The sequence below is a fragment of the Genypterus blacodes genome, unplaced genomic scaffold (genome assembly GCF_046128005.1).
Source record: "Genypterus blacodes isolate CSIRO-AG114 ecotype Tasmania unplaced genomic scaffold, CSIRO-AGI_Gbla_v1 ptg000085l_1, whole genome shotgun sequence".
Lineage (NCBI taxonomy): Eukaryota > Metazoa > Chordata > Actinopteri > Ophidiiformes > Ophidiidae > Genypterus > Genypterus blacodes.
This window is the reverse complement of record NW_027466890.1, coordinates 344,729-371,552: the sequence shown is the minus strand read 5'-3', so window position 1 is coordinate 371,552 and position 26,824 is coordinate 344,729. Positions and strand designations below refer to the sequence as shown.

At 42.2% G+C, this 26,824-nt stretch overlaps 1 protein-coding gene across 2 annotated transcripts in view; it reads left to right on the top strand.

Moving 5' to 3' along the window:
* lamc3 (laminin, gamma 3) overlaps positions 1-26,824 on the top strand; it is an 87,238-nt gene that overhangs the window by 44,202 nt on the left and 16,212 nt on the right. For both annotated transcript variants that reach the window (XM_076158713.1, XM_076158712.1), the window contains exons 7-12: positions 1,629-1,727; positions 2,629-2,762; positions 2,909-3,028; positions 9,979-10,177; positions 16,320-16,429; positions 19,565-19,792. In XM_076158713.1, the coding sequence (XP_076014828.1) occupies positions 1,629-1,727; positions 2,629-2,762; positions 2,909-3,028; positions 9,979-10,177; positions 16,320-16,429; positions 19,565-19,792 (890 nt within the window). The remainder of the gene's footprint in view (positions 1-1,628; positions 1,728-2,628; positions 2,763-2,908; positions 3,029-9,978; positions 10,178-16,319; positions 16,430-19,564; positions 19,793-26,824) is intronic.

Here is a 26,824-nt window from a genome sequence, read left to right as displayed (position 1 = left end):
GAGTATGGGTCTAGCTTTGCTTTGTCACAATAACAGCTGTTGTCTCACATTCTTCTTCAACCTCATCTGACATTTTTGAGACATAGTTTTAAACTATTACAGCGGCTCAGCAGTTTCAGCTAGCATTATACAACTGGAGACTTGTCTAGAGTACACACAGTGTACACACAAAGGTTAATTTAAGGAGAATAATAAACCATTTCCTACTGATATATTGAGTAATTTGCCTTCAATTTGGTTTGAGGAGAGAAGCAAGTCATCAATGTCAAGTTGAAAAAGCTCTTCTAGAGAAAAGGGGCGGGCCGCAAGTCAGCTACTGACAATGTTGTCCTGGCATATCTACCAGCTACCATCATCATCAGCTGAAGAGCAGTCTGCACCTCCAGTCATGTGATTCTAATGATGGCAGCAACTCTGGTGTGAATGACTCTCAGAGGATAAGTGCCAGTTTAATGCCCACTACAGACTCAGAAATGGAGAAGCTGCTCGGATGACTAAAGTCCATTTGCCTTGAACTACAGTTACGAAGGCAACTTCTATGTTTACATGCATAAAGTCCAGTTAAGACACAAGACTGAGCCAAGATGTTTACACGAGCCTGGTTCATAAATTGTCCATTTATAATCCTGTTTACAAGTAGGAAACTCGAGCATATCACACATTACTCATGGGAGTTATCAGCCCCTGCATTGCTCGTATGCCTCAACCTGTTTTCTTTGTGACTTTCTTTGTTTATTTCTTTGTGGCAATAATTCATGATACCTCTCTCCTCCAAGATCTTTATCATGATGGAGTTCTGCCCCTCCTTTTCTTTTGTATGGCATCTTTCTCTATGTTATGTTGGACATTGTCACTGAAGCATCTGAACGGTATGCTATTAGAAAGTTCTGTTCAGATTATGGAGCCATTTATATTTTAGGCCAATTTACAGAGGGAATACTCCAGCTCCATCAATGTGAGATTAGATCTTGCGTTTACATGATCATATTTTATAAGCTCTGATTCTATACAGCAGAAATTAGGGTTAACTTCAATTGTTGAAGTTTAATGTATGAATTGTGTATTTCCATATATTCAACAGAACAATAAATCCATCTGCCGGTTCTACTACAAAAACATATCAAAAAGGTGTACTCTGCTCTTCCTCCTGATACATGCTGCTAAATCAGGCTGTTTAGTTGAGGTGTGAATTATTCAGACCAGTGGAGCAGAACCAAGTACAGACAAGTTGCCTTGAGGATAATTTAATTATTTTGTAATAGTTCCTCATTAAAACGAGATTGTGTGTTTTATTTCCATGAGAAACTAATTAATCAATGACCGTGATGAAACACACTTTGACACTGACTGAGTCACTGATGACCCACAATACTACTCACTCACTCTTGTTAAGGTTATTTGGACAGCGCTTAACGTTTTCATGTGTTTGTGTCCCAACTGATGCAGGCTGTGTCTTTAAGTTTATTACTTTATTCAACTGTGGAGATGCAGGTTCAAACCCAATGTCATTAAGTATTCATGCTGTACGTTCAACTATTTCTGCCCTTTAGCTCCACAGATTAGTGACGTCACATTATATTGCTGTCCTAGCATCCGACATACATCTCAGCATCGCTTGTCCTCTGTAGGCCGTGCGCTTGTGACCCCATTGGCAGCGTGGATAACTGTGCCCCGCTGGATGGACGCTGCTACTGTAAACCAAATGTGGAAGGACAGAGCTGTGACAGGTGAGGCTTATTGCTTGCGTCACATACATGTACTCCTGGCCTGCAGTTACCATGGCAACTGTTAAAATCTTGCACATCAGAACAACTGAGGGAGCCTGCAAATGGCATCTGTTCAGCCACTGAATCTAAAAGTGCACCAGCTTTTGTCATTTCTCTCTTATGTTAAAGGATAAAGCATTTAAATTAAAAACATTGCATTTCAAACTCCCAGATTATACAGCTTTGTAACATAATCACGTCTGTAGCCAGCAGCCAGCACATGGTGAAGGTGTTGCAGAATACTGAGCAGATCTTGGATCCATTGGGGCAAATTTTAAAATAAAGGCGAAAATGTGTTCCATGCTTTGGAGGCAGTCTAGTCTGGATAACCGGATAATGAACCTTACTTTTGTAACGTCAGTATCTTCACATGTCTGTGTCTTGTCTAGTTCCTCCAGGATGAAACTGCCTTTAGCATAGCAAACAGCTGACAGAACTCAAACTATTGAATTATTGCGTGCTCTGTGTTTGTGGAATTTTTTTCTGCTGATTTAACAGCTCATTGAGTTACCCTCCTCCTGTGTATTATGACCGGTGTAGCGGCTGATTTTCAGCAGCATGCCTGTCGTTACCATATGCCAGCTAGTGTCTTTAGGTCAGAGCTCATTTTTGCACAGCTGAGCTCCATTTGGCCTCTCTGTGCCTCTATAACACTGCCAACAGCAACTGTACACTTCAAAAGAGAGGCTCCAAATATTGTTTTAAGATAATTCAATGTTTTTTTTTGTCCTATCCAAACAAAACAGATAAACTCACTCTATAGTTGGTTTGTTATTCAGTTATTCAGTCTTTTGTCCAGAAAAATCTGGAAAGTGAATTAGACGGATGATTGTGCTGCTAATCTCTGCGTGTGTACCTACAGATGCAAGCCAGGCTTTTTCAATCTACAACCAAACCCAGCAGGGTGCCAGCCATGTTTCTGCTTTGGACACTCAGTAGCCTGCTCATCATCCACACACTATGTTGCTGTCAACATCACATCTGACTTCATGGAAGGTATCTGTATAAGCCCAAGTCTTAATATCCAACTTTGCTTCACTTTCGAAGCATCAGTATTCAAAGATGTTTCGATCCCATGCGATGTGGCGTGAATACATACAGGATAGCGCAGATTAACATTTTGAAACATCTCCTTGTTTAAGACCAGGAGGGCTGGACGGGCGAGTTCTCTGGCGGGCAGGAGTACCCGCTTCTTTGGAAGGAGGGGGTAGTCTACCTGCTGCCTCTAAGTGAGGAAGACATCGGCTTCTACAAAGCTCCCGGTGAGTTGGAAAAAAGGTTAGTTGAGATTTCAGATTACACTCAAAGACAGATCATTAACCCTGGCTGGGTGAAATGTGTGAGCCTCACTCTCCAGGGAGGTTTGTTTTTGTGCTGTTGACAGAGAAACCCTCTGTTGCTAAATGTTTTAATAATCTTAATGTTCGCACAGCATCTTTAACACCCATAGCTTGTCCCAGTTTGTTCCTCAGTGAGATTACTCAGGGTCTTTGGCAGCCGTTCATACAGCGGTTATTCTGACACCATTTCCTCCAGTCCCTTATCACAGCCATTAGCAGATAAGGGAATAAGCTGGCCCAGCTACAGGACTTAGCCCCCTTTTCTATCAGCTGCCCTAGCAGCAAAGGCCCCTGATGGAATTGGATGTCTTGGCCACACTGGAGAAGCAACAAAGTGAAAATTGGCTTGGTTACTTCTTGTCTCCACTAAGTCGATTCCAGGCATCAACTCACAGCCCCTCCAGGCTCTGGTTCACAGCCAGAAGCACAACAGGAGCAATCCCATTAACTTCACATCCTGGAGGTTTAATGCCCAAAATGCATGATCACAAAGAATGACTCCATTTCCAGGTGTCTCTTTTTTAAGGATTAAAAGCACACAGCAGTGTGACAAAGCCCGGTGGTCAGGCATATTTTTAGAATGTCTTTACAAATACGTCATGAACATACAAGTAAGAGTCTGTATGTGTTTACACATTAGACCACTGTGAACACTGACAATCTCTGTCATTATATCTATTAATGTACACAAAAAGCGGGTTCTCAGCCTTAAGTTGTTATTTTTTCTGCACGGTCCATAAGCGGCGTCTCTGCTGGCCGCAGCACAGATTAGGGGCCCAAATGGCCAAGAGCTGCTTTGTGGCAGCGTGCTTATCTTCTTCTCACAGCATTTGTTTATGTTGTTTCTCGACAGAATAAAAGGCCCAAATCTAATGCCTTGCCATCCCTATTAATGATCTCATTTTCTCTTGGCTTTTTTCCCCCAGCTTTGCATGTGTACAGTCACTTTAAAGATTAGACCAGAGTGGCAGCATCTTTGGAAGCAGACTTAGCACTGGAATTCACTCTCTGTGCCACTTTCTTGTCTCTTCTTACTTTTAATTTGTATTTTCTACAATAATCCCTACGCTGTGTCCCTCACCAGAGCAGCAGATAATTCTGACTGACAACTACTATGTTGCCGTCGTCCATCATACAAATACAATTCCATGTGATTCCTGTGGATGTGTTTGCCACTCTAGTTTTCTTTGGACTTCAGCTGTCACAGAGGAGGCAGGATCAATCATGCGCTTGTTTATTGAATTGGTAGAGAGAGGGGAGTGCTCACAATCCGTGTGTCCAGAAATGCCTGGTGGTGCTTCAGAGACAAAGCCATTCAAGATGGATCCCTAAATAGTCTCTGACAAGGAGTGGTTGTACAAGAGTGCTGTATAGATAGGGAGAGATCAAGCCAGATGATCAATAGACACACACACACACACACAGAGACAGAGAGACAGAGAAAGGGCCATTTGTGTGTTCCGGTGTGGACCATACAATTTGCATGATTGCAAAGTTATTTGAATGTTTCAAGTGTCGGAGAAATCCATGCACTGTATGAGAGTACTGACGCTCAGGTGTGTGTTGGAGTGCGTCTGACCCTGGGTCTTATCTCTGAGGCATGTGCTTCACCTCCGTCTCCTGGTTTTGGTCATCTACTTGACTCTACAGTTGACACAAGTAGAGTTGAGGTCCCTGTGATGACTCAGGGGGTAAGCAGCAGACCAGCAGAACAGTCCAGTCCAGCTGGCAGGATCTAGCAGAGGCAAATATAAAGTCTCCCTAAACAGTTGCTTTGACCCAACCCGCAACATCATCCGCCTCAATTTCAATCTGCTGGACAGTCACTAAGGCTTCTTGGCTGAGCAGAGCTGCACGCTGAAGGGGACAACGTCAAACTTCTGTCCCCTTCAGCCATCTGTTCAGAAGATTGGGATGGCGATCCCCTCAATGTCTGCAACATGGGCCAGTCTGTTCAGCCTCGAGTGGCAGGGTGAAGAAAAGAATGAAAGAAAGATGGAAGACAAGAATGACGCCCTATAAGGCAAAGGAGTGAGCTTGTCCCCGTCCTGCATTCCAGGACGCCACTCCGATTTCAGCTGCAATCTAAGCCTGAGAGCATCCAACTCTGCTCGCACTCCCAATCCTCTTGGACAGCTTGTGTGGGCATACAGAAACCCTCAGAAGTGTGAGCAGCCCTCATCGGCTGCAGTCCTGCTCCGCGCTTCACTCCCCACTCTGTCCCCCGTCCCTTCCCTCAGGCACAACATAGAGAACGGATTTATAGATATTATCCTTTTCCTTCCTTTTCCTTTTTATGATTACCTTTATATCTAAGATAAGTCATCACACTGGAAAACAAGCTAAATAATCTGTGCCCTGGTAGCAGCAAATCTACCATCAGGGGGAAATAAAAATCTAGCGACTGAAATCATAAAACTGACATAAAACTATAAAAAAGACATTGACTTTCACATGTTTAGCTTCATTTAAATAATGCTATATATTTCTTGAAGTAACTTATGTATTGAAGTAATGCCTGTACATTTTGTTCGTTGTAATGGATGATTTGGGAATCACTTGTAGAAATATTTTGCCCCAGTGCTGCAATATTCTATTCCTATTTTTGTTGTTAGTAGAAGTCAGTTATACAGTGTGTCTTTACTGTTTGTATATAAGGTTGCATTTACACTTTAAAGTAAAATGGGATCTCAGTATCAGATGTTCAAAGATGTTCTATGGATAGTGATAGTGGTGCTACCCTGTCCTTTTTTGGACAAAATATATTATTATTGTTCCAAGCGCAGCCATCAGGTTGATTGAGGCACATGTCCACTGATTTTGTTCGCTTTAGATCGAGCCCTTTTAGAAAAATATGCCATGCCCACTCAACATTGTCAATATTTTATTGCAAAAACGCTAAGAAATGTCCAAAACCGTAGACAAGTACACCAAAGATAGGTAAAAACATATGGACCAGTTTAGTCAGTGTGTGACAGTGGACTGCAGGTTGTAGGGGAAGTTGCAAAAAAACGGTGGATCTATGCAGTTGCAAAGGAATCCAATGGAAAGAAAAGAATGTTGATGTCATGACTTGCCGTTTAAAAGTTGTTGGCCAAAACATAAAAGTAGTACAATCAGGCCCACGGGCACCAGAATGTTATGGGTTCTTCCCTGGAGGATGTCCAACCTGCCCACCAAGTTTCCTGAAAATTGGTTCATAACTTTCGAAGTGATTTTGCCGATCCTGCTCGCAAATAGACAGATGGACAGATTTGTTATCCTGCTAAACGCCTACGTTTCCTCTGTGCTTCATGGAGTATCTGCATCCATTTTTTAAATAACTTTTCAGGTGGAAACATGAAGTAGCAACTCCTTTTATTTTATCTCACAAACCTGCCCCAGCTGTATACTTACACCTGGATACATTATGTGAGAGATTACAGTCTGACCCCTGTGCATGTATTGTTTTATTATATTGCTGTGTAATTGTTTTAATTTGCATGTTTTCCTTGTCTGGGTAATGTATATGGGACCTACGGGTTTGCTTATGCACATAGTGCTTTGACAGCCTGCTTGCTTTACTTTCTAGATTCCTATTATGTAAACAGATTTCACGTAGCTCACTGCACCTGCAGATGGTGCAGGGACGTGCTGAACTCTGTCGGACGGCAATATTGGATCTATTCAATAGCAGAGTGTGTCCATCCAGCCCTTACTCTCAGACTGTCTGCACGTTAGAGTCTCAGTGGGAGTTGAGTGGGAGTGGGACGGCGCTGATTTAAATGAAATAGAGTTGACTTAATTTGAATGGGGCAAGTCTAAAGCCTCTGGTTGATTGTCAGCTCCTCGCCATGCCTGAGAAGTCATGCGGGCGTCTATGATTTGTTTGGATTGTGGTCCGAGTTATCAAAGTATTTTGACACTCACGGAAACAGATTGGAAATTATGTGGCTGGGAGGGAAATTGTATACGTGCAAACTTGAATGCATGAAAGTTTACAGAGGAAATGTAATGCAGCATATGTGCACGGTGGTGTTTAAATCTGAAAAAATTTGGTTTGAAATAGGATCGTTAATATAAATCTATAGTAATGCATGGGCAGGGGATTACATTTACAAATGAATAATCTTGCCATTGATTTATAGTGATTCATAGTTTTCAAAGATGGCCCGAGTCTGTGGTCATTCATGGACGGTCCATTAAGGTGGCGAATAATAACGACTAAGTATCTCTGTCCTCCCTTACGAAGATAGTCACTGAGAAAGAGTCAGGAAGCGCACTGATGCAAATCAGGCCCCAGCAGAATAATGACCACCAGGCACATCTATGAAACATAACGTCCAAAACCAAAGGGAGCGCTTCAGGAGAGCGTATTAGCTTAGTCACACAATGGTATTACAGGGCTCATTACCCCCTCTGCACCCCCTCTATGATGCATGTGTTTGTGTGAAATGTAAGAGGGGGTGCAAGACAACTTTCAAGTTACGTGTGATAAAAATTGTGAATTGCATGTGACCTGACTAAAATAAAGTATCTTATCCTATCTTACCTTATCTTATCTTATCTTATCTTATTACCGGTGCACGGTATATCTCCTATAACTCATTTCAGCCGTGATATTTGTTGACTTTATTTTTTAAGAACACATGTTTATTGCATTACTCATTATTGCTGTCGTCTCACTCCCCAAAATAGGTCATTGCCTCTTCTTCTTCTAAAATGGTGTGAATGCAGATTTTTTTTTTCTATTACCCTGCCGACGGTTCAAGTCCCGTGTGCAGTCCTGGATTGCATTGTGTGTGTGCATGCAATGTAATAAATGCGTGGGTCTGAAATCATTCGTGAGATTAATAAAGGGGTGGTATCTTTTATCTTATCTTATCTTAAAGAGCAAAGTGGCTCTCTGAAGTTGAAAGTTAAGAGTTTTCTGATTCCGACTTCTCATGTAATCAACTAAGAAAGATTTTCTGCTAATTATTACCCCAACTAAGGAACATTATGTCATCTCCCACATCTCTAGGGAGGTTTGATTTTTTTTTTTATTATTACTCAAAACGTGTTGGAACTGATTTTGAGGAAACATGTTGAAAGGGGGGAGCCAAGATAGAGCCTATTTAATGCAGATGCAGATCTGAATCCAGGGACAGGGGATTCTTTCAGGATGTCTATCAGAGTTGTGTAGTGACATATGGGCTGTTTTGCCACAGACCTTTTTCCCGATCGACTTTTAGTCTGATGTCTTTATGTACGGACCGCACACGCTGTCACACTGCGTCTATGAGTCGGCTCTAAATTTGTTCTGGTTTGAGTGATGTCTTCTCAGACTCAGGAATGAATCTCCTATTGATTGGTTGTGTTGTTTAGAGCTCAAGGAGAGTAATTCCTGACTATCGGTGATTCATTGTATTATCATTTTCCTTGATGTGCTTTAATTATGCAACTACTGTTAAGACACCTGGTAGCCCAATGGACTCAGGAGAGCCACACCCCCTTTCCTGATTGGCTGTTATTTTCTATCAGTATTGATTCATAGTCACATTGGCATGAACTATGCCTTATTGGACTCGTAACAGAAAGTGTAATTGATTAGTTGTGTAATTTAATCTATCCTCACCTCCATCACTGACTGTTTTTCATTGCCTACTTGTATTGATCCCAGTGTGGCATTGATGAAAAGAATGAATAACATCGTCCTCAGGTTTTCATTCATAAATGAATCATCACAATAAAATGGAAATTTGTTAAGAAGAAACACTTTTTTCAAGTAATTAAACCCCATAAGGCTTAAAAGGTAGTAGCTTGTTAGGAATTACACAAGTATTTGTTGTTGGTTTTGGACAGGACACAGTACTAATGTGTCATCTGGACGTTTTTGTAAAAACATGTTGACAACACGTTTTAACCAGGCCATCAAGAATCAGGGCTTAGTGAAAGTGTTGCAGGTGACATCAAAACATGACTAATCTGCCAAATGACGGCGCTGTGTGTGTGTGTGTCTGTGTGTGTGTGGGCTGCAGATGTCAGAAGGGCACAGCAAAGATAATGAAAAGGGGGGGGGGGGGGGGGGTTTGGTAAGTAGGCAGTAGGCAGGTGAACTGCTCAGAATGATGCCATTGGCTCCTTAAAGCCAATGCACCCACTAAAGTCCTTTGTCTACCCAAGCACCAGCTAACGCTCAGGATGTACTTCACACATGATTACACTCAAAAACAAGGTGGCAACCAAGCATGCAAACTGTCAGCTTTATACATACACACACTTTCACTCACGCACAGAGTGAGAGAGAGAGAGAGAGAAAGAGAGAGAGAGAGAGAGAGAGAGAGAGAGAGAGAGAGAGAAAGAAAGAGAGAGAGATGCTGTTTCTTTATTGATATTTGTTGACTTATGTTGTAAGTGATGCAAAACAATTATATAACATTGGAGGATGATTGGATTTACACATTAAAAACATACACCAAATAACATAACATTGTTTATAAGTTTTCCTTTTTTTTCTTCCAGTTTAGTGGGTTGAAGGGGCGGATGGTGTCTGGTGGCATCTATGTTCTTTGATGTCCTGTTAATGTGCCATAATGAGCCAGAGATGAGAGGGTGGTTTATTACATGGAGAGACACCTGCCGTGTTCTCAAGTTTGGACTGCTCTGCCCTCACACACGCACACACACAGTACCTCAAAGAGAAAAGCAGGCAGAATGCGTCCAAATAGCATGGCCCCAAAAACACACGAGCACATACACACTTCCATCTCTGTCATATATTTAAGCGCGCGAGAGAGAGAGAGAGAGAGCGATGGCTGAGAGCTCGGTAATAAACCTGCCTCTCCTCTCCTGACCTCGCTAACATCTAACCTCTGACACCCCAACACCCCCCACCCCCTCCGCCTCTCTAGAGAAGCTCCTGGGCCTCTGCCTCTACAGCTACGGCCAGCTCCTCTCCATCACCTTCACCTCTGAGACCCCCAAGCTGCTCCCCGACCATGTCACCCTGCTCATGGAAGGCTCCGGATTCGCCCTCTCTGCCGACCTCACACCTCAACCTGTGCTCAATCGTGAGCGGGGCCCGACACCTCTGCGCACTTTCACTATCAGGTACATCTGTCAGTTTGTGAGTCGATGCATGTGTTTGCATAAGAGAGATATATGTCCTGAAATGGTGCATCTGCTAAATGCCCAAACTGCAACTGCTGTTTATGTGATTGACTAAATTTGTATGTGAAAAGTTATGCAGCGCCATTTGTTTATCTGCATCTCATTGCCTGTCACATTATAAATAGAGAGTCGGTGGAGGATTGAATATCCAGGACACCCATGTACTGATTACAGCTCACCTACTTTGACTGTGCTGTCACGGTCCCAGCTGAACACCAGGATTCAGCTACCCCCCCATGTGCTAGCTGTCATGTAGATCTGGCTGGTACAGAGCAGCAGCGTTACATTCACATTTTTACATTTTCTGCATTTTGCTGATGGTCTCGCCCCGAGTGACTTGAAACTAATGGAAGAAGATTCATTTGCCAGCTCAGCAAAATTACATGAAACCTATCCGGAGGCGGGGAGCAAGAGCCAGAATTTCCCCTCATCCCGGCGTGACACCTTAAAACAGCAGGGATACATTAGAGGGGATCTGTGGACGAAAGCTCTCATTAGATTACAAGTTGAGCAGGGAGAAGTGGGAGAAGTATTATGGTTCAGTGCCGCTCCACCTCAACGCTCTAGGAGGAGATAAGCAGGTCGGAGGAAGGGAATGAAAAGCTAAGTGGCTTATCGGGAGCGACACGAAGAGTGCCAGAGGGGAGCGTAAGGGTGGGAACCGAGCCCTCAGCACCCTGGTGCGCCAACACCAAGGTTTCAAATTGGACGCGAGCAGACCCAGACAGCCGGTGGATGACATGGAAAATGAGTGATCGCCACAGGGAATATCAAAGAAGCTAATAGAAGAGCGAAGAGAGTATAGATTATAATTAATGATAATACTAATTGCTTACTAATCAAAAGTTAACAGGTAGTTCTGATTATATAGGAGATAATGATCAATTACTTAAAAACTAATCGCTAATTCAATCTGCATAAAAATTTAAAAGTAGCAAATTAAGTAAAATGAGATAAGATAAGATAAGATAAGATGAAAGTTTATCATCCCGAGGGAAATTACTGTACAACAGTTGCAGTACAGTGCAGAATGAAAACGAGGACCAGAAATCACCTAACTAGTGCAATAAGAAACATGCAAGAATGCAAGTAAATAATTAGTACACACAATAGGGGGTAAGAAGTAGATACAATGGGCTAGCAGTACATGACAGTATAAGTACATAGGGCGGACATAGTTACAAAGTGCAAATGTGCATCTGACTGTGAGGTATGAGTAATTACAATCTATACAACTACAGCATGCACGTGTGTATATCTGCTGTACAGCAACATGTAGTGCGATATGCTATAAAAAAAAGTGACCATTAATTACTTCCTTATTATGTCCTGGCCAACACTTGAAACTGACGCCAAAGCTCTATATGCACTTAAAGGACAGGAAAATATTAACTGCATATAGAGCCGGAAGGAATCCATCCTTATATTCACATCAGCAGGTCCGTGTTAGGTGCAGAGGGATCTTTCTATTCCAAGCCTTTTTGTTAAAAATCTGCATGTCCTTATTAAATCATTCTGAGCATAAACGCGAAGATAATAGGTTGTGTGTGCACAAGTTTTGCTCACCTCATCAAAACTTGTTATTGATGTCGAGATAAAGAGCTAAGGCACGTGTCCCCTGATGTTTATACTCCAATCATTACACGCTCTTGGGGGGGTTCATGCTTTACTCTTTGTTTGACACGTTCTGCCTCTGACAGTTAAAAATGTCTTCCCCAGACCCCGCCACGCCACATATAAGTGGCAAACAAAAGCGAGCCACAGCCCCGTAGACATTCCCAAATCCCAGGATGTAGCTCGGTGTGTTTCTTAACTTTGCGCTGCAGACTGACTCCTGGAGCCTTTTTCTTTTCCCCCGGATGTTGGGGACTGAGTGCAGGCAGAGGCAAGCTGCAGGAAGTGAATCCTTGTGTGACAGTCGGCAGGGTGACAGCCTGCAGGGTAACAGCGGTGTAATCAGTCAAATTGGTGCTGAGAGAATCATTAGACCTGACAGTTATCGAGATTCAGCGATGCACGGCTTGCAGCTCCCATGTTGAACATGCTAAAAACAGGTTGACTCCAGCCTATGTCTCCTCTCTGGCCTTTTCACAGTGACTAATCCTCCTCAACCCACTAAATGCCTCTTTCTTACTGTTTTTGTTGCCTCGTCACCATCCAGACCTGAAGGTCCTCCTCCTCTCCTTAAAGGGGATTTCATACTTTTGTTTTCGGCGGTTTTAGTTTTGAAGGAAACGGATATCGGTTTCACGCGATTGAGCAGTAAGAGGGAAATTGGCGCGTTATGCAGCAGCAGGTGAGCCTTTCATTGTCCTGTAAGTGTGCTCGGCGGCATGTTTTGGTCCATCAGCTTGAAACAGGCCTGTGGAGCTTTCCACATACTGTTAGGCAGTGGCGGACCGTGCATTTCATACCTAGGTCTTCAGAGATGTCCATTTTTTGACACAAATTAATACATATTTGGGGGAAAAATAAATCAAAATTTAATTTATATTCTGATGATGTTTAGGCCAGCAGAGAAGGCCTTGCTGGCCCTGACAGACCGCCACTGCTTTTAGGACCCTACTCTCGGTCTTGACAATGGGTCACTTGCTCTTACCGGGAGGAATCTAAAAATAGCAGGGATGAGTGTATCCCTGCACGGTGGGTAAAATCATAAATAACAACTTGAACTTGAGCATCAGATTGAAGTCAGATTGTAGCCCCGCTGAGGAGGCGAATCGTAGCGTGACGGAATAACCCAGTGTAAAACATATTGCTCTCAGGATTTAAATGTGAAATCACAATATTACCCCAGCGAGCATGGCGATGCTGTGGGGAAAAGCGTCCAAGCTTTTAGATCAACACACCTCAATTTATTTCAATGACTTCTCAGTGTACGCCAGGTCCTTGGTATGCAGTGAAAATGCAGTTGGCATCTACCCACAACTCTGAAAGCATTTCACCTTCAGATCACCAGAATTTTGCTTTGTGTGCTGTCGGTGTGCACATGTAGTTCTTCATCAACTATGTGAAAATCCCCCACCCTAATATACTATACATATACATATTTATAATGTTGAATAAAGCCATAGCTCTTATGGGTTGGATTAACTACTTTCTTTGCTTTTATACTCCAAGTACTTTTACTTTGGTCATTTGTTGTACTTTGGATTTTGATGAATAAATAACAATCAATCATTTGGAGGCCTGTGATGCTCTCCTCTTCATTGTGCACCTGGAGAAAGTAATGATTGATTTCTGCCGCTTGCTATAAGGGGTCAATTTACTGATTATTGTCAAGTAAATATTACTGGAAACTGTGACAGTTTTCCTTGGAAATGAAAGTCGTTTTCCCAAGAAAATATTTATCTTTATTTTTTATCACATCCTCTGTTGATACGGTATGTTTTTGCTTGGCCTCCTTGTGCACATGATGCATGAACAGCACACAGCAGTAAATTCAGCTTTTGTGCAGTGCATATAACGAGATTGACAATCAGAAAAGTCACTGCGAAATGAATGTTTCAAATTGGATTGTGGATGTAATACTTAATCCTCCTCAAACGACTCGTGGGGAAACTGTGTGCGAGCATTACTCTTTATTTTCTAAACTACAGTATCACAGAAAGTCCAACATATGATATATACTGTTAGCCATAGAAGGGTAATCTAGAATGACATGTTTTGTATAGTGTGCTGATGATGATAACAAAGAGCTAAAGCCTCTCTGCTCCATAAATAAACTCCATGCATGCTCTTATTATGATACAGCACTGCCAGGTTCTATCAGTTATGTGACAGCTTTAGTCCTCTGGAAACTCCCTGGTGACAGTCTGTCCGTCTGTCCCCCAGACTCTCTCTACTGCCAGTAATGAGTTTCCCTCCTGCACCAAGAGCCCTGGCTTGAAGGGGCCGTTTGGTTCCCCCACTGAAACGCACAGGAGTTCGGGGACAAAAACTCACATTAAGTGGACAAGATTTCTACGCAAATGTCACAGATGTATCTGCATGTTTGAGCTTTCGCAGGCATATATTTATTAACAGCATGTGGCCGTCTGGAAGCAGGATTCCAAGACACACATCAGAAATATTCCATGTTATGTTCCGTGTCGGAAATATACAAGTTTCCGAGTGCTTTGCCGCCATACGTGAGAAGCATAAATAAGCATGAGAAACACACTTGTGCGCCCCGCATCCCCTAGCTGAGTCTCTCTTGACTGACAGCATCTGCATTCATATCTGGAAAATATGGTAACCTGTTAATTGGCTGTGTGTTCCCACCTGGTGCAAAGATCATTTCAAACTCAGATGAAGGAGAAATTTATGTAAGCGCTGGGATCTGAGCGGTGGGAATTGATGAGGACCAAGTGAATGTTTTATGTACCTTATCCACAACTCCTCTGTCTGAGGGTTCCCTCTGTTCTCTCCGTGATGCCTTCAAAGCAACTTTTATACACACGTGTGTGGCGCATATCTGCTTTAGGGGCACTTCAGTGTTCAGTCAACTTTTATAATCGGCACAACTTTTGGCAGAGTTTGCTGCTGCAATGAAAATATCTTACTAGTGATCAAAAGTTCAAGTTACACATGAGAGAACACATCAGTCATAAGGCAAGTAAACCTAAAGATTCACTACTGGTGCCAATATAATATCTGACATTTGGGATGATACTGATTTGCTTGCCAATTTAAACAAGTTCAGTATTTATGGAATCATGATTTGATTAATTTGCGATATTGCAGTATTTCTCTTCAAAATATTGTTCTTCACCCAATATTCCTGACATTTGAAATGTCATTGTAGACTTTGTTCAACTTAAACAGAAAACATTTGGTTTATGTTTATAAAATATTGTTGATGACCTGTTTCCATCATAAGATATTGATTCACAAATCGATTTTTTCACCACTTTAATGTAAACATAGTTATAGTGATAAACACTTGCATACTTTGCAGTCCATAAGTATGTAAATATACAATCTGGGTGTACCAGATGAAATATAGACTCCTAAAAATGGAAATATAGAGGTAAAGTAATATTGCCGATTAAAAATTATACTAAAGTACAGTATTTGAATAAATATAGTTATGATAATTAATTATACAGTATATATTTTATTTGTGTACCTTATTTACATTCAGAACCATTTAATCACTGTTGTGTTCATTCAAACTTTCAGTACTTTTTCATCTTTCTCATTGATCTCTCTGTCTCTGTCTCTCTGTCTCTCTGTCTCTCTGTCTCTCTCTCTCTCTCTCTCCATATCTACCTCTCACCCTCTCGATGTGTCTATTATCTACTGTGTATTATGTATTGTGTGTGTGTGTGAGTGTGTCCAGCCCTCTGTTGGGCTTTTCTCCCCCGATGATCTGCTCTCATCCCCGGCTGAGCGGGCTTAATTACAGCAAGCCTCTCCTCGCTCTGCCTGCCGCTGATTAAAAGGGACACGGGTGCTCTGTGGGGAAAATGGCAACCATGAGTTTGTTCACTTTCGTGCGCACTCTGCTTATCGCTGTCTGACCAGCTCCATTATGGCGGCTTTGAGGCCCGGTTTGTAATTGCCTCTCTTTATTATTGTGCCTGCAAGTCAGGCCAGGGAACAAGGGCCCTCTGCATATCAGTGGAGAGTCCATATGGCAGGCCAGGGCTTTGAATACACACACAGGCACACACCACACACACACTTTCAATTGTGGTCCAATGAAACAGGCACTCTAGTTTCACATATAGACTTCAATGTCGATGCTGAGACAGAGACCGACTCTAAATAAAGCATTTTCAAAGCATTTTATCAGGGCCTTGTTGGTCAACAATGTGTATTTGATAAAGCAATAGCAGCTATGAATTCTGATTATATTATACAGCAAGCACACATATAGTCAATCTTGCATCTTTACCAGTGCAGCTGACACACAGCCTATCATCCAAATATAAATTGTGTGTGTAAGTCTTTATATCAGCTGTACAGTCCAGCGTTGCTGCAGTAAAATCATCATTTCCTACGCAATGTTTTTGCGGCGTTAAATGGTATATTTCTTGTTTTATGTCATTCAATAAACTGAAATTTAGTCTGAAACATCTCCGTTCTGTTTCCACAGGCTTGATGAGAGCGAGCCAAGGTTTAAACCTTCACTCTCTGCTTTCCAATTCCAACATCTCCTTCACAACCTGTCAGTCATCAGAATCAGCAACGCAGGAGGGCACAACGGTGAGTGAGTGCGTGCGTGCGTGCGTGCGTGCGTGCGTGCGTGCATTACATTACGATCATTTGGCGGACGCTTTTATCCAAAGCGACTTACATTACATTATATTACCACCCTTCGCAGAGGGGGGAGCACTTGAGGGTTCGGTGCCTTGCTCAGGGGCACCTCGGCAGGGTCTTGAACCGGCAACCCTCCGGTTCTTAAGCGGAAGCTCTACCCACTCGACTACTGCCTCCCTAGCGTGCATGCGTGCGTGCGTGAGTGCGTGCGTGCCTGCGTGTGTGCGTTTCCATACCTCTGTCTATAAGTCTTACAAGGCCTGTATGTTGTAGTCGAGATAAATTGGATCTTAATTTAAAATTTGTGTAATGTTTAGTAGCTGGTGTGTTTGTGTGTGTGTGTGGTACTTTTGTGTCATGAAAAATACACACAGTTCCATCACACACTAGCAAAAGTTTATAAAAACTACAGATTTCTGCTCAAACCATGTCAGTTTTTAAACTCTGGGAATACTGCACTGCTGTTCCAAATGTGGCTCAGCAAAAAGGAGACATTTATTCCCAGATGTAACTGACTAGTTTTTTTAAATCCGCCTCCTCTTCCTCCTCCTCTGTTATTTTTTAATACCACATCCTTTCTCCCTCACTGTCTAATCTGTTTTCTGAAGTACAGGCAGGATCTGAGAGGCATTAAGGCAGATTAGAGAACCAGGCAGACAGAGCAGCTGGCCAAAATCATCATCGCTGCCTCGCTTACTTATTACTATTTTAATTAGCTGCTCATCGTAGCCATGGTGACACATTCAGCGACACAGTTTCGCACAACACTTGCACATGGGAAGGAACAGAAGTCGGACGTGTTCTGTTAAACCGCGTCCCGCATCCGCCACTCGCCCACGCAAACTTGATTTATATTGCAAACCACCAACCACCACCAACACCCCCCCTCACAAGGGAGATGATCTGTTAATGATCTGTGTTAAGCCTCAAATTTGCTTTTAAACAGTGTAATAAGTGTCCAATTTCTGCAGGGTTTCACCGCAAACATTTTATATCGAAATCCCATAAAGCTGTCCTCTCATCTCTTTTCTCCATCATCCACCTGTGCTTGTTAAATTTCACTTTTTGTACCAGAGAGAGTTCTGCCTCACACTTACGTATTTTAATGACAGTCTTGTCCTCAGGCTAAAAAGACTCAGCAGCCACTGTGAGAGCTTTTTCAGCTTCTCCACAGAAAACCCTGAGTTTGGAACTGAGATTGGGAGGTTAGGAGAAATTGGTTTGTTCATGTTTTAATGCTTAAGTAGCTGAATTGTCTGAAATCGCTTCGGTCTGTAGGGTTGCAGACATCTGAGTTAATTCAAATCTAAGATAAAAAGGTTTTTTTGGGGTGGAAATGGATTGAAAGAGAGAGAGAGAGAGAGAGAGAGAAAGCACAGCATGAATGAGAAGTTTCAAATTTATTCAAGTTGCTGTGGGGGGTTTGAATTGTGTTTTTATTGTACATGAACCCATGTTGAATGAGTCAATAGAATTGTAAAGGCAGAAGGAGAGGAGATGGCAAGGAGGCTAAAGCGAGGCTTGGAGGAGAACAGGGATTGCTTAATGATGATCCCTTAGAGTCTAAGGGATCATGAGGTGTGCTCTAAGGCTAAGAGCACACCTCATTTTATGTGGCCCGCAAGAGCAAAATAAACGTTTATGCTGCTTATAAGCGTACATTGTCCATAAACTACATTTCCCACAACGCATGTCGATTTTGTGATGCGCGAAGTGACAGCATCCCACCACTAAAATGTAGTTTCCACATTAGCTCTGGAAATGTCTTTGAACATTACATTGATTGTTGTTTATTATTATTATTTCTCTATAATTTCTCTCTATATAGCAACATATTATTAAAAATCATTATTATTATTAATTATTATTATTTCCCTCCTGTATTGTTGGCAGTGAAAGCACATGTATCTGTCCACGCAGAATTAAACTCAATGTTCCTCCAATACTTGTTTTGGAGTTATCCATGGCGAGTTAGTCATTTCAGTTCACATTACTACACAGATGTGGAAATGTATGTACATTTAAAATCATCTTGACGAAGATCTTGACAAGTTGTGATATATATCATGTATTGTTAATATTTTTTATTCCTGAAATGCACTTGTTTTTCTTAAGAAATGTCAGGTTCTCCATAATATGTTTTGTAAAAAAAATGAAAACATTTTCAATATGTACTACTTACCTGTTTGCACAAAAACAAAGGGTAAACTTGGAGTTGTCCATTTACATCCAATTATAGGTTATTATGCTATGATTTTACTAATCCGGCCCACTTCAGTTAAAATTGGGCTGAATGTGGCCCCCGGACTGAAATGAGTTTGACACCCCTGCCTTAGAGGTACTGATGTGCCATGCTTCCGAAAACGAAAACGAACGGCCGGATCATGACTTCAAGGTCCGGTCCGCTCCCTCAGTCCTGCTTTCTTTCTGTCCTCGTTGATCTATCTCTTTTAGTTTCTATCTGACTCTCTATCTCTCTATGTCGGTTAGAGCAGATGTGGTGGAACCGGCATGAAAAGTGATTTTTGTCTTCTGCTACTCGGGGTGAGCGGGATTTCGTTCAGACCGGACGATCCTCCATTACTATTCATGAGAAGAGAGAGGGCTCTTGAGTCCCCGCAGGAGCCGCACGTCTGACATACCGCCGCCGACTCTCCTCCCGTCTTCTCTTCTATTCGTCTTGCCCTGCTGAGGTGATTTATTCATTTGCCGTATCGAAGATTCCCCGGGTGACGAGCGTACGTGTGTGGGTGCATTCAGGCGCGCGTGCGTGTGCGTGTTTGTATGAGCCAGTAAACTGTAATCCCAGGCCACGTAATGAGACAGGGAGGGAGGGACAGCTCTGCAACAAATAACCCATTGCTTAACGAGAAACAGTGCACCTCCCCAACACACAGACACACACACATACACACATACACACACACACACACCTTAAACTGGAGACGTTCCGGTGCCCCAAACACTTCAAAGGGCCTCCGAGGCAACAATTAGCATTTTACAACTGACCTTTGCAAGCTTCAATTGTATAATTCTGACAAAGTACTCTCTACTTCTCTTTTCTTTCTTCCTGTCCTTCAGACACATCGCAGCTTGCTGTGGTCACCCTGACCTCGGCTCACATCTCCTCCGATCTGGCCGGACCTTCTGCTCCGTGGGTGGAATCCTGTTCCTGTCCCGCAGGCTTCGAGGGCCAGTTTTGCGAAAGGTGCGCTCCGGGATTCTCCAAGGAAGATCCGAGCAGAGGGCCTCTGTCCAACTGCGTGCCGTGCAACTGCCGCCAGCATGGAAGCTGCCACCCAGAAACAGGTTAGTAAAGGCCCCAATGCCGCCATTTTGGTCGAAATGCATTGAAAGCAGTTACATAATATAGTGCTCATACAGTATTTGCTGCAGTATGATTTACTGCTGCAACAAATCTCGTATCTCCAAAGCAAAACACATCACTAACTTATGTCTAGAATGCAACATAAAAACAATATAATGCTTCTACCTCTTCTTAAGAGAGATTTCAAGGACAATCCAATTGCTGATTGCAATAGCAGTGTGTAAAGTCACAAAGCTATAAGATTTTACTTTGTATATGTATAATACAAAGAGTACTTGTATTTTCACAAATTTTACTTCACCTCATATCGGAAATAATATATATACGTTTCTGTTTTAAGGAATCACAACAGTAGCACTATTAGTGTAGCTTTTGCAGTTATACGTCAAAGTTAAATGCGTGAATGATTGCGTCATCTTTCTGCAGCTGTTTGTGTGTGTGTGAAGTTTTTGTTGTAGAATCTTTTTTATTTCAGTGACTTTTAAGATGAGTAAGTGCTCTTCCTCATCCACGGGCTCTACTTATCATCATCACTCAGCATAAATACTGTATTAATATACCGATAATAATCTTTATATTTCTCACTGCAGTGGGCGTGAATGTTTCATCCTAATCGCGTCACATCTACCTGACATTTTATATTCCATCATAACAACAGCTGAAGGATTTGTTCAGATGCCGTATTCCAAACATGATGAAGTAAAACACATCTGCTCGGGTGTGTAAACAAGCCTGCCTCTGTGCTATTATTTGTATTGATTAAAATTGTGTGTGTGTGTGTGTGTGTTCCGTCTGCACTTTACTCCTTCTCTTCTTCAATCTTTTTTAAGGCTCACTCACTCTCGCAGACAGCCGTCCCATCCAAGGTCCCGCCCGCCATCTTTTATCTTTCCTCAATCTCTCTCTCTCTCTCTCCCTCTCTCTCTCTCTCTCTCTCTCTCTCTCGCTGTCTTTGTCTCTCCAAACATCACATTGAATGCTTGAAGCTTTGGGTGTGATTGTGTGTATTTGTATAACTGTGTGTGTGTCTGAGGTCCAAATACAAGTCTGGTATCGCTGTGTGCCTGCCTCCCTCCTAATTAGACTTGTTAGCCAGCTCTTCACTAATGGTGTCTAATTTCCTGTGTCTCTTATGTCACCTCTCAATCTGGATTTCTCTCCCTCTCTCTCTTTCGACTGGCTCCTCGCTCTAACCCTGACTCCCCTGTCATTCTCCAGTGTCTTTCGCTTCCTTCTTCCGGTTAGATTGCACCTGGCCCCACATCCACCCCGCTCGCTTTGTGTTTGGTATCACTCCCGCATCGCCCCCTTGTGTTCTTATTAGCCCTGTGCCTCCAGCTAGATTTATTCATTTATTTGATGCACCGCATTTTTCCTTTTACACTCGCTGGCCTTTTCGTGGAACTTCTGAAAGTGCTTTTGTTTTCTCCACAAATTCGCAAAATTTCAAAAAACTAAAAACCATATCCTCAAATTCAGTTTCAGCCTATGTAGCGTCACCCAAGCATTGAAGTGTGAGGAATTCAAAACAAAAAGGTGCTTGAAACGTGATTATTTGTCTTTTTTTCAGCTTTATTTGACACCTTAAAACAGGACAGTGAATCAACAATCAATGGAGAAACAACACACATCAGATTGCTGTCAAGTGTGAAATTGTGTAATTTTTTGGGACTGTACAGAATTGATCTGCCCTCTTCTCTCTCACCCATGTTGATTTTTATCGAAAAAAGTTTACATTTTTAGTAGTTGGAAGGAAATTGTTGTTAAGATATCAATGGGTCAACCATGTAATTTACTGCTCAGACTTGTTTTGGGTTAAATATTAACTGGTAACTGCTAATGGATCTAATATTTTAAGTTTATTTCCTTATCTGGCTGACTCGTCTGTAATAAAACATGGATGAACAATTTGAGTCTTTGCAGCGCGCGGAGCAGATTGGAGAGGAAAAGTGCTGAGATTATATATCGAAAATTGAAAGGAATAGATTTTCCTCATTTGATATAGAGCAAAAACACTCCGAATTGAGGAAAAATGATTAGCATTAAAACGTGTTCGGAGCTGTCGGAAAGGAAAACACCATTATTTATAAATGAACCTGTTTAACTGTTTAACATCGAAGTGCGTTTCGGCTTTCGCTCGGCAGGTCTTGGTCGAGCTACATTTAGCCTAGTTTATCCCGACGAGTCCCGGCAGACATATTGTGAGGATTTCATTAGTGTATCCAGGAATGCTGATGAATATAGAAACAGACGTGTCCTCTGAGTCAAAATCCCACCTGAGTCATTAAGTGAACATCAGGTAAGAAAGGGAGTTAAAATTAGCTTGTCTGGTTGAAATGGACAGCGCGGCTGACAGCCGTGTGGCATTTCTTTAATGGTACTAAAAGATAAAAGGCTGCAGCATTCCAAAAATCTATAAGTTCAGGTCAAGGGGAACTACCAAAGTAAGTCAATTAGAGACGGCCTGTCTATCATTTGTCACCAGGAGAACGGATCAACCTGCTGTTTCTCTGATCAGAATCTTAATTGCTGTGTTATTACCTAATGACATGTCATCATGCTGCGCCTGCCCAAAGACTCTGGATAGAGTTTATTCGCTGCAGCCATTGGTGCTTCATAATCGTGACTTCTTAACACCTGCTAAGCCTTGTCGTGAATCATTGGTGCCACAGGGCCGAAGAAGTTGAGCTTATGTCCTTCAAAGAGACACACACACAGAGACCCACCCACCAAATTGGGCAGCGGCCATAATATATAAGCTCAGGGGAGGGTGGAGAGAAAGTAGAGAGATGATTCTAATATGTAGATAAATAAATGGAGACACTCCATTTTCTATGCAGCCCACGCTGTAGGGGAGCGCTCATTAATCACCGAAACAAATGAAACACACAAGGCTCCCAACGCTCTGGTCCCGGCTGGATATAGAGCTTTCAGGTCCTCTGTTACCTCAGCTCACTAATAGACCTGTGTAGTCTGCTGTGTGTGTGTGTGTGTGTGTGTGTGTGTGTGTGTGTGTGTGTGTGTGTGTGTGTCTGTGTGTGTGTGTGTGTCTGTGCGCGTGTGTGTGTGTGGACCGTGTTTAGGTAATGCCGGTTATCTTCAGAGAGAACAATATGAACTGAGGAAGACAAACGTTGCCCCAAAGAGAGTCTTGATGGTGTTATTTCTTGTGGTATTCCGGAGTCCAAGCAATAGTCACGTCCTGTTAGGTGCATTTATGTGGTGACAGGCCTGCAAGTGCTGAACTTAAAGGTTATGGAGCGCTGTTTATAGGTATCTCTGTACCTGTCTGTAGGCACCATTCTGTCATGATTTAGTACAATTACCACACATTAAGAGATACATTTGTGCATGTTAAATTTTAATTTAAATGTTAAATTAAATCTGACATCTAATATTTCAAACTTAAATCTTTCTATTCTGAATCTCACATTCAAATCCCAATTGCCCCCTAAATGTGCTTGACCAGTGGTGTCAAACTAACTTTAGTTCAGCAGCCACATTCAGCCCAATTTAAACTCAAGTGGGCCGTATTAGTAAAATCATAGCATAGTAACTTATAACTGCATGTAAATGGACAACTCCAAGTTTTCTCTTTGTTTTAGTGCAAAGAAGTACAAGAACATATTGAAAATGTTTTCATTTAACGAATTATCTGTTCACAAAACATATTATGGAGAACCTGAATTTTCTTAAGAAAAACAAGTGCAATTTCACCAATAAACAATAATAACAATACACGATATATAAAAAAACTGGTCAAGATCTATAAATGGTTTTAAATGTACATACCTTTCCACATCTGTGTAGTAATGTGAACCGAACTGACTCACTAGCTATGGATAAATCCAAAAAAGGAAGGAGTTTAATTCTGCGTGGACAGATACATCTGCTTTCACAAAAAATTGTTCAGGAATGTGTTACTTCACTTTTCTTTAGTTTTTTTGTCTTACCTTGTTTCCCTGTGTAACTTTTTATAGACCTTTCTTGCATGAAACAGTGACCAAGAAGAGGTTTGGGCCTCCACCACACACACTCTCCACTGAGGAAGCTGCATGCAAAGCAAAGCGTTAAAGGAACTTGCAATTACTCTGGAATTGGCAAAAACTCCATCTTGCACCCCTATGGGCCCCTTAATGCAACTCTGGAAACAAATTAACCGTGTGATCTTTTTTTTATTATATCTCCCTGTAATATTTTCTGCTGAGAGTGTATCGCCCCAGACTGTGGAGTGCAAATGTAGCTGTTTAAGATTCAGCACATAGTTTTGTCGTGTTTCTTCAGGTCACCTAGTGGGAAGGAATATTTCCTTTTCAACTCGTCTGTTTTTCAGCAAGGGGAAGTGTCCTCTGTGTTGTTACAGTCTAGAAAAATGTGGCGTGCCATTCATTTTGGCAATGCACCAGATTGGCTGGGCGACGATTTTTTCTTGCCTGAACAAATTCTGTCAAGGCGAAGGGAGACGTTCAAAGTATCTCGCATCAAAGTCTGACTGGCAAACAAGCTTGACAGACTTAGCACTTTGTTTTTTTTCATGTTTACTCCAGCATAAATGTGCTGGTTTGCAAAGCTATAACTAAAGTGCGCTGAATTGGAGCAACAGGTTTTTAATAAGATTCATAATAAGTGACGAAATTTGTTTTGTTTTTTTCTCCCCTCTTTTCCTTGCTGTCTCTCCCCTTGCTGTCTCTCTACATATCCCATTGCCGATGCAGGCCAGGCATCTCAGGGCTTAGCCTCCAACAAACACAGCTCAGCAGAGAGATTAGAGGGCCTGAACAAGCCAGCACTCCAGCCAACTTCACTCTCAATCAGTCTGCTCTCCCTTAACTTTCTCCCATAGATTTTCTACATAACAGCCTAAAAGCTGAAGATGGCATCAGCGCACTTCTTCATCACTTAACAATTTCTAACGCGCTTCACTGTTTGATCTCTTAGGTCGTTGTGAGCTGTGCAACCTGGTAAAACATGCAAAATAAACTCTATGCATGAGCCTAATGTGTTCTGCCTAAAGATGAATTAATAGGTTTGACATTTAGGGAGGACATTAATCCCCCTCCCTTGATTTCGGCAACTAAAACAGAAAGCGCCTGTTGAATATTTGATTTAGCATGATGCATTTTCGATCTAAAGGGAGTGTTATTTAATCACAGCTTTATTGTGGCTGTGTTTGCTAATTCCTTTGTGTTACCTGGTTGCAGGCAACAGGAAAGGCAGTGAAAGCTGACTGTCAAAATAAGACGCAGCAACAACTTACGTGATAATAGCCGGGCCGCATTTACATTCTTCTCCTCTCGGTGCTGATATAGACAGTAATGTCAGCAAAAAACGAGAAGAAAAACAGAGGCGAGGTGAAGTACAGTTTAACTTTCTGGTTACAGTGTCAGAAGTGCAATTTAAAGTCCTTGGAAAACATAAAAATTAATTGACCTAATTTGCTTTATTTATTTTATACTTATCTCGCCCTTATTGTTAAATGGATAAAGGTGTAAGACATTCAGGCGTGATTTGTTAGCACACCTGTTGCATCTAATGCATGAATTGGTAGCGATCGTGCTTCATCAGCTGATAAGATAAAACATGAAGGGAGGAAGATGGACAGAGGGTGGAGAGTTTTGCCAAATCTTCTGCAATGCATAAACAAAATGAGACACGAGATACATCCAGAAAGCAAAATCCAGCCCATCGGGACTGTGAGTTCCTGCCCAGATCTATAACAATAACACACAGATCTGGTTTCCTCATTCCTCATTTGTACAAACAATCCACCAGCATCAGATCAAATGACACCAAACTTGGGCCAAATCTGGGTCGGGGCCAGCCTCAGGTCGGGTGGCGATGTTTTATAGACTAGATCAGGAATTGCCCACGGACCAGATCTGTCCTACCTCAGTTTCTTTACCCAAAACCCATTGCTGTTCCAGTTCCATCCCCTGCTACTTCCAGGTCCTCAGCCACAACAATTTGGCCGACAGCCTGCAAAGACTAAAACAAGAATCACGGCGTCGCCTTTCTCTCTCTCTCTCCTTTGCCATGCTGACAGACAAATTTGCAACATATCTGCGTTAAATTAGAGAGTAGGAACAGAATCAAACAATCCCAGAGGGGAAACATCTTTTAAAAGTCCAAACCCCTATTGAAAATCTGAGCTTGTTTGATACAGAATCCAAGAAAAAAAATGGATTTACTTGTCTTGTAGTGGAGGATTGACTACATTACCTCCTATTTTTCTACTTGCTCCTGCAGAGTTGGGTCACAACAAGCAGCTTAATAACTCACACGCAGCATGTGGCTCCTCACTTGTTTTATGTCTTCAAACGCAGCCCACTTCCATCAGACACAGACCACACACGATGTCCTTCTCTTTCAGCTGGACCTCCCAAGATGCCGTAGGAATGACATGCTGCGATCCCTGGGAACTCAATTTAGCCAGTAAATAAATCTAGAGACTTTGGAGGCCAGTATGTAATAACGAAGGGCAGACTAGGCCTGATCCTCTCATAAACAACACATTTAAACTCAATTTGTACTCTGACTGGGATTGTTTTTATGCTTTTTTATCTCTACTCAGCATTGAAGCTACTGCAAACAGCGATAACTTTTGTTTGAGGTGGACGCTAGATGAAGAGGAAAATACAAACAGAGAATGAGAATGCCCTCTAGCTATGGTCGTGCACTGTCTCGCTATATTTCTGTGCTCGACTGCTCTCCTTAATGAAGTGCATTAGGCCTTGATGTCTGCGCGTATTTCTGTAGAGGGGATAGAATGTGCGTTTGTAAAAAGGAGCTCCTGGAGTGTGACGTGGATATGATGAAGGGCTCCTCTCCCGAAAAAGGAAGCCCAGACCTTTCTTGTTTCCCCATGCAGAGATATTGCTTTGCCATTACAGAACAGACGAGCAGAGTTCAGGCGGAGAGCAGAGCGCTGAAGTGTGGCGCATCATCGCTGAATGGCAGAGCAGTCATAGACAGGGCCGAGCAGCGAGTCTGGAAATGTGCGGATTTGTCAAATA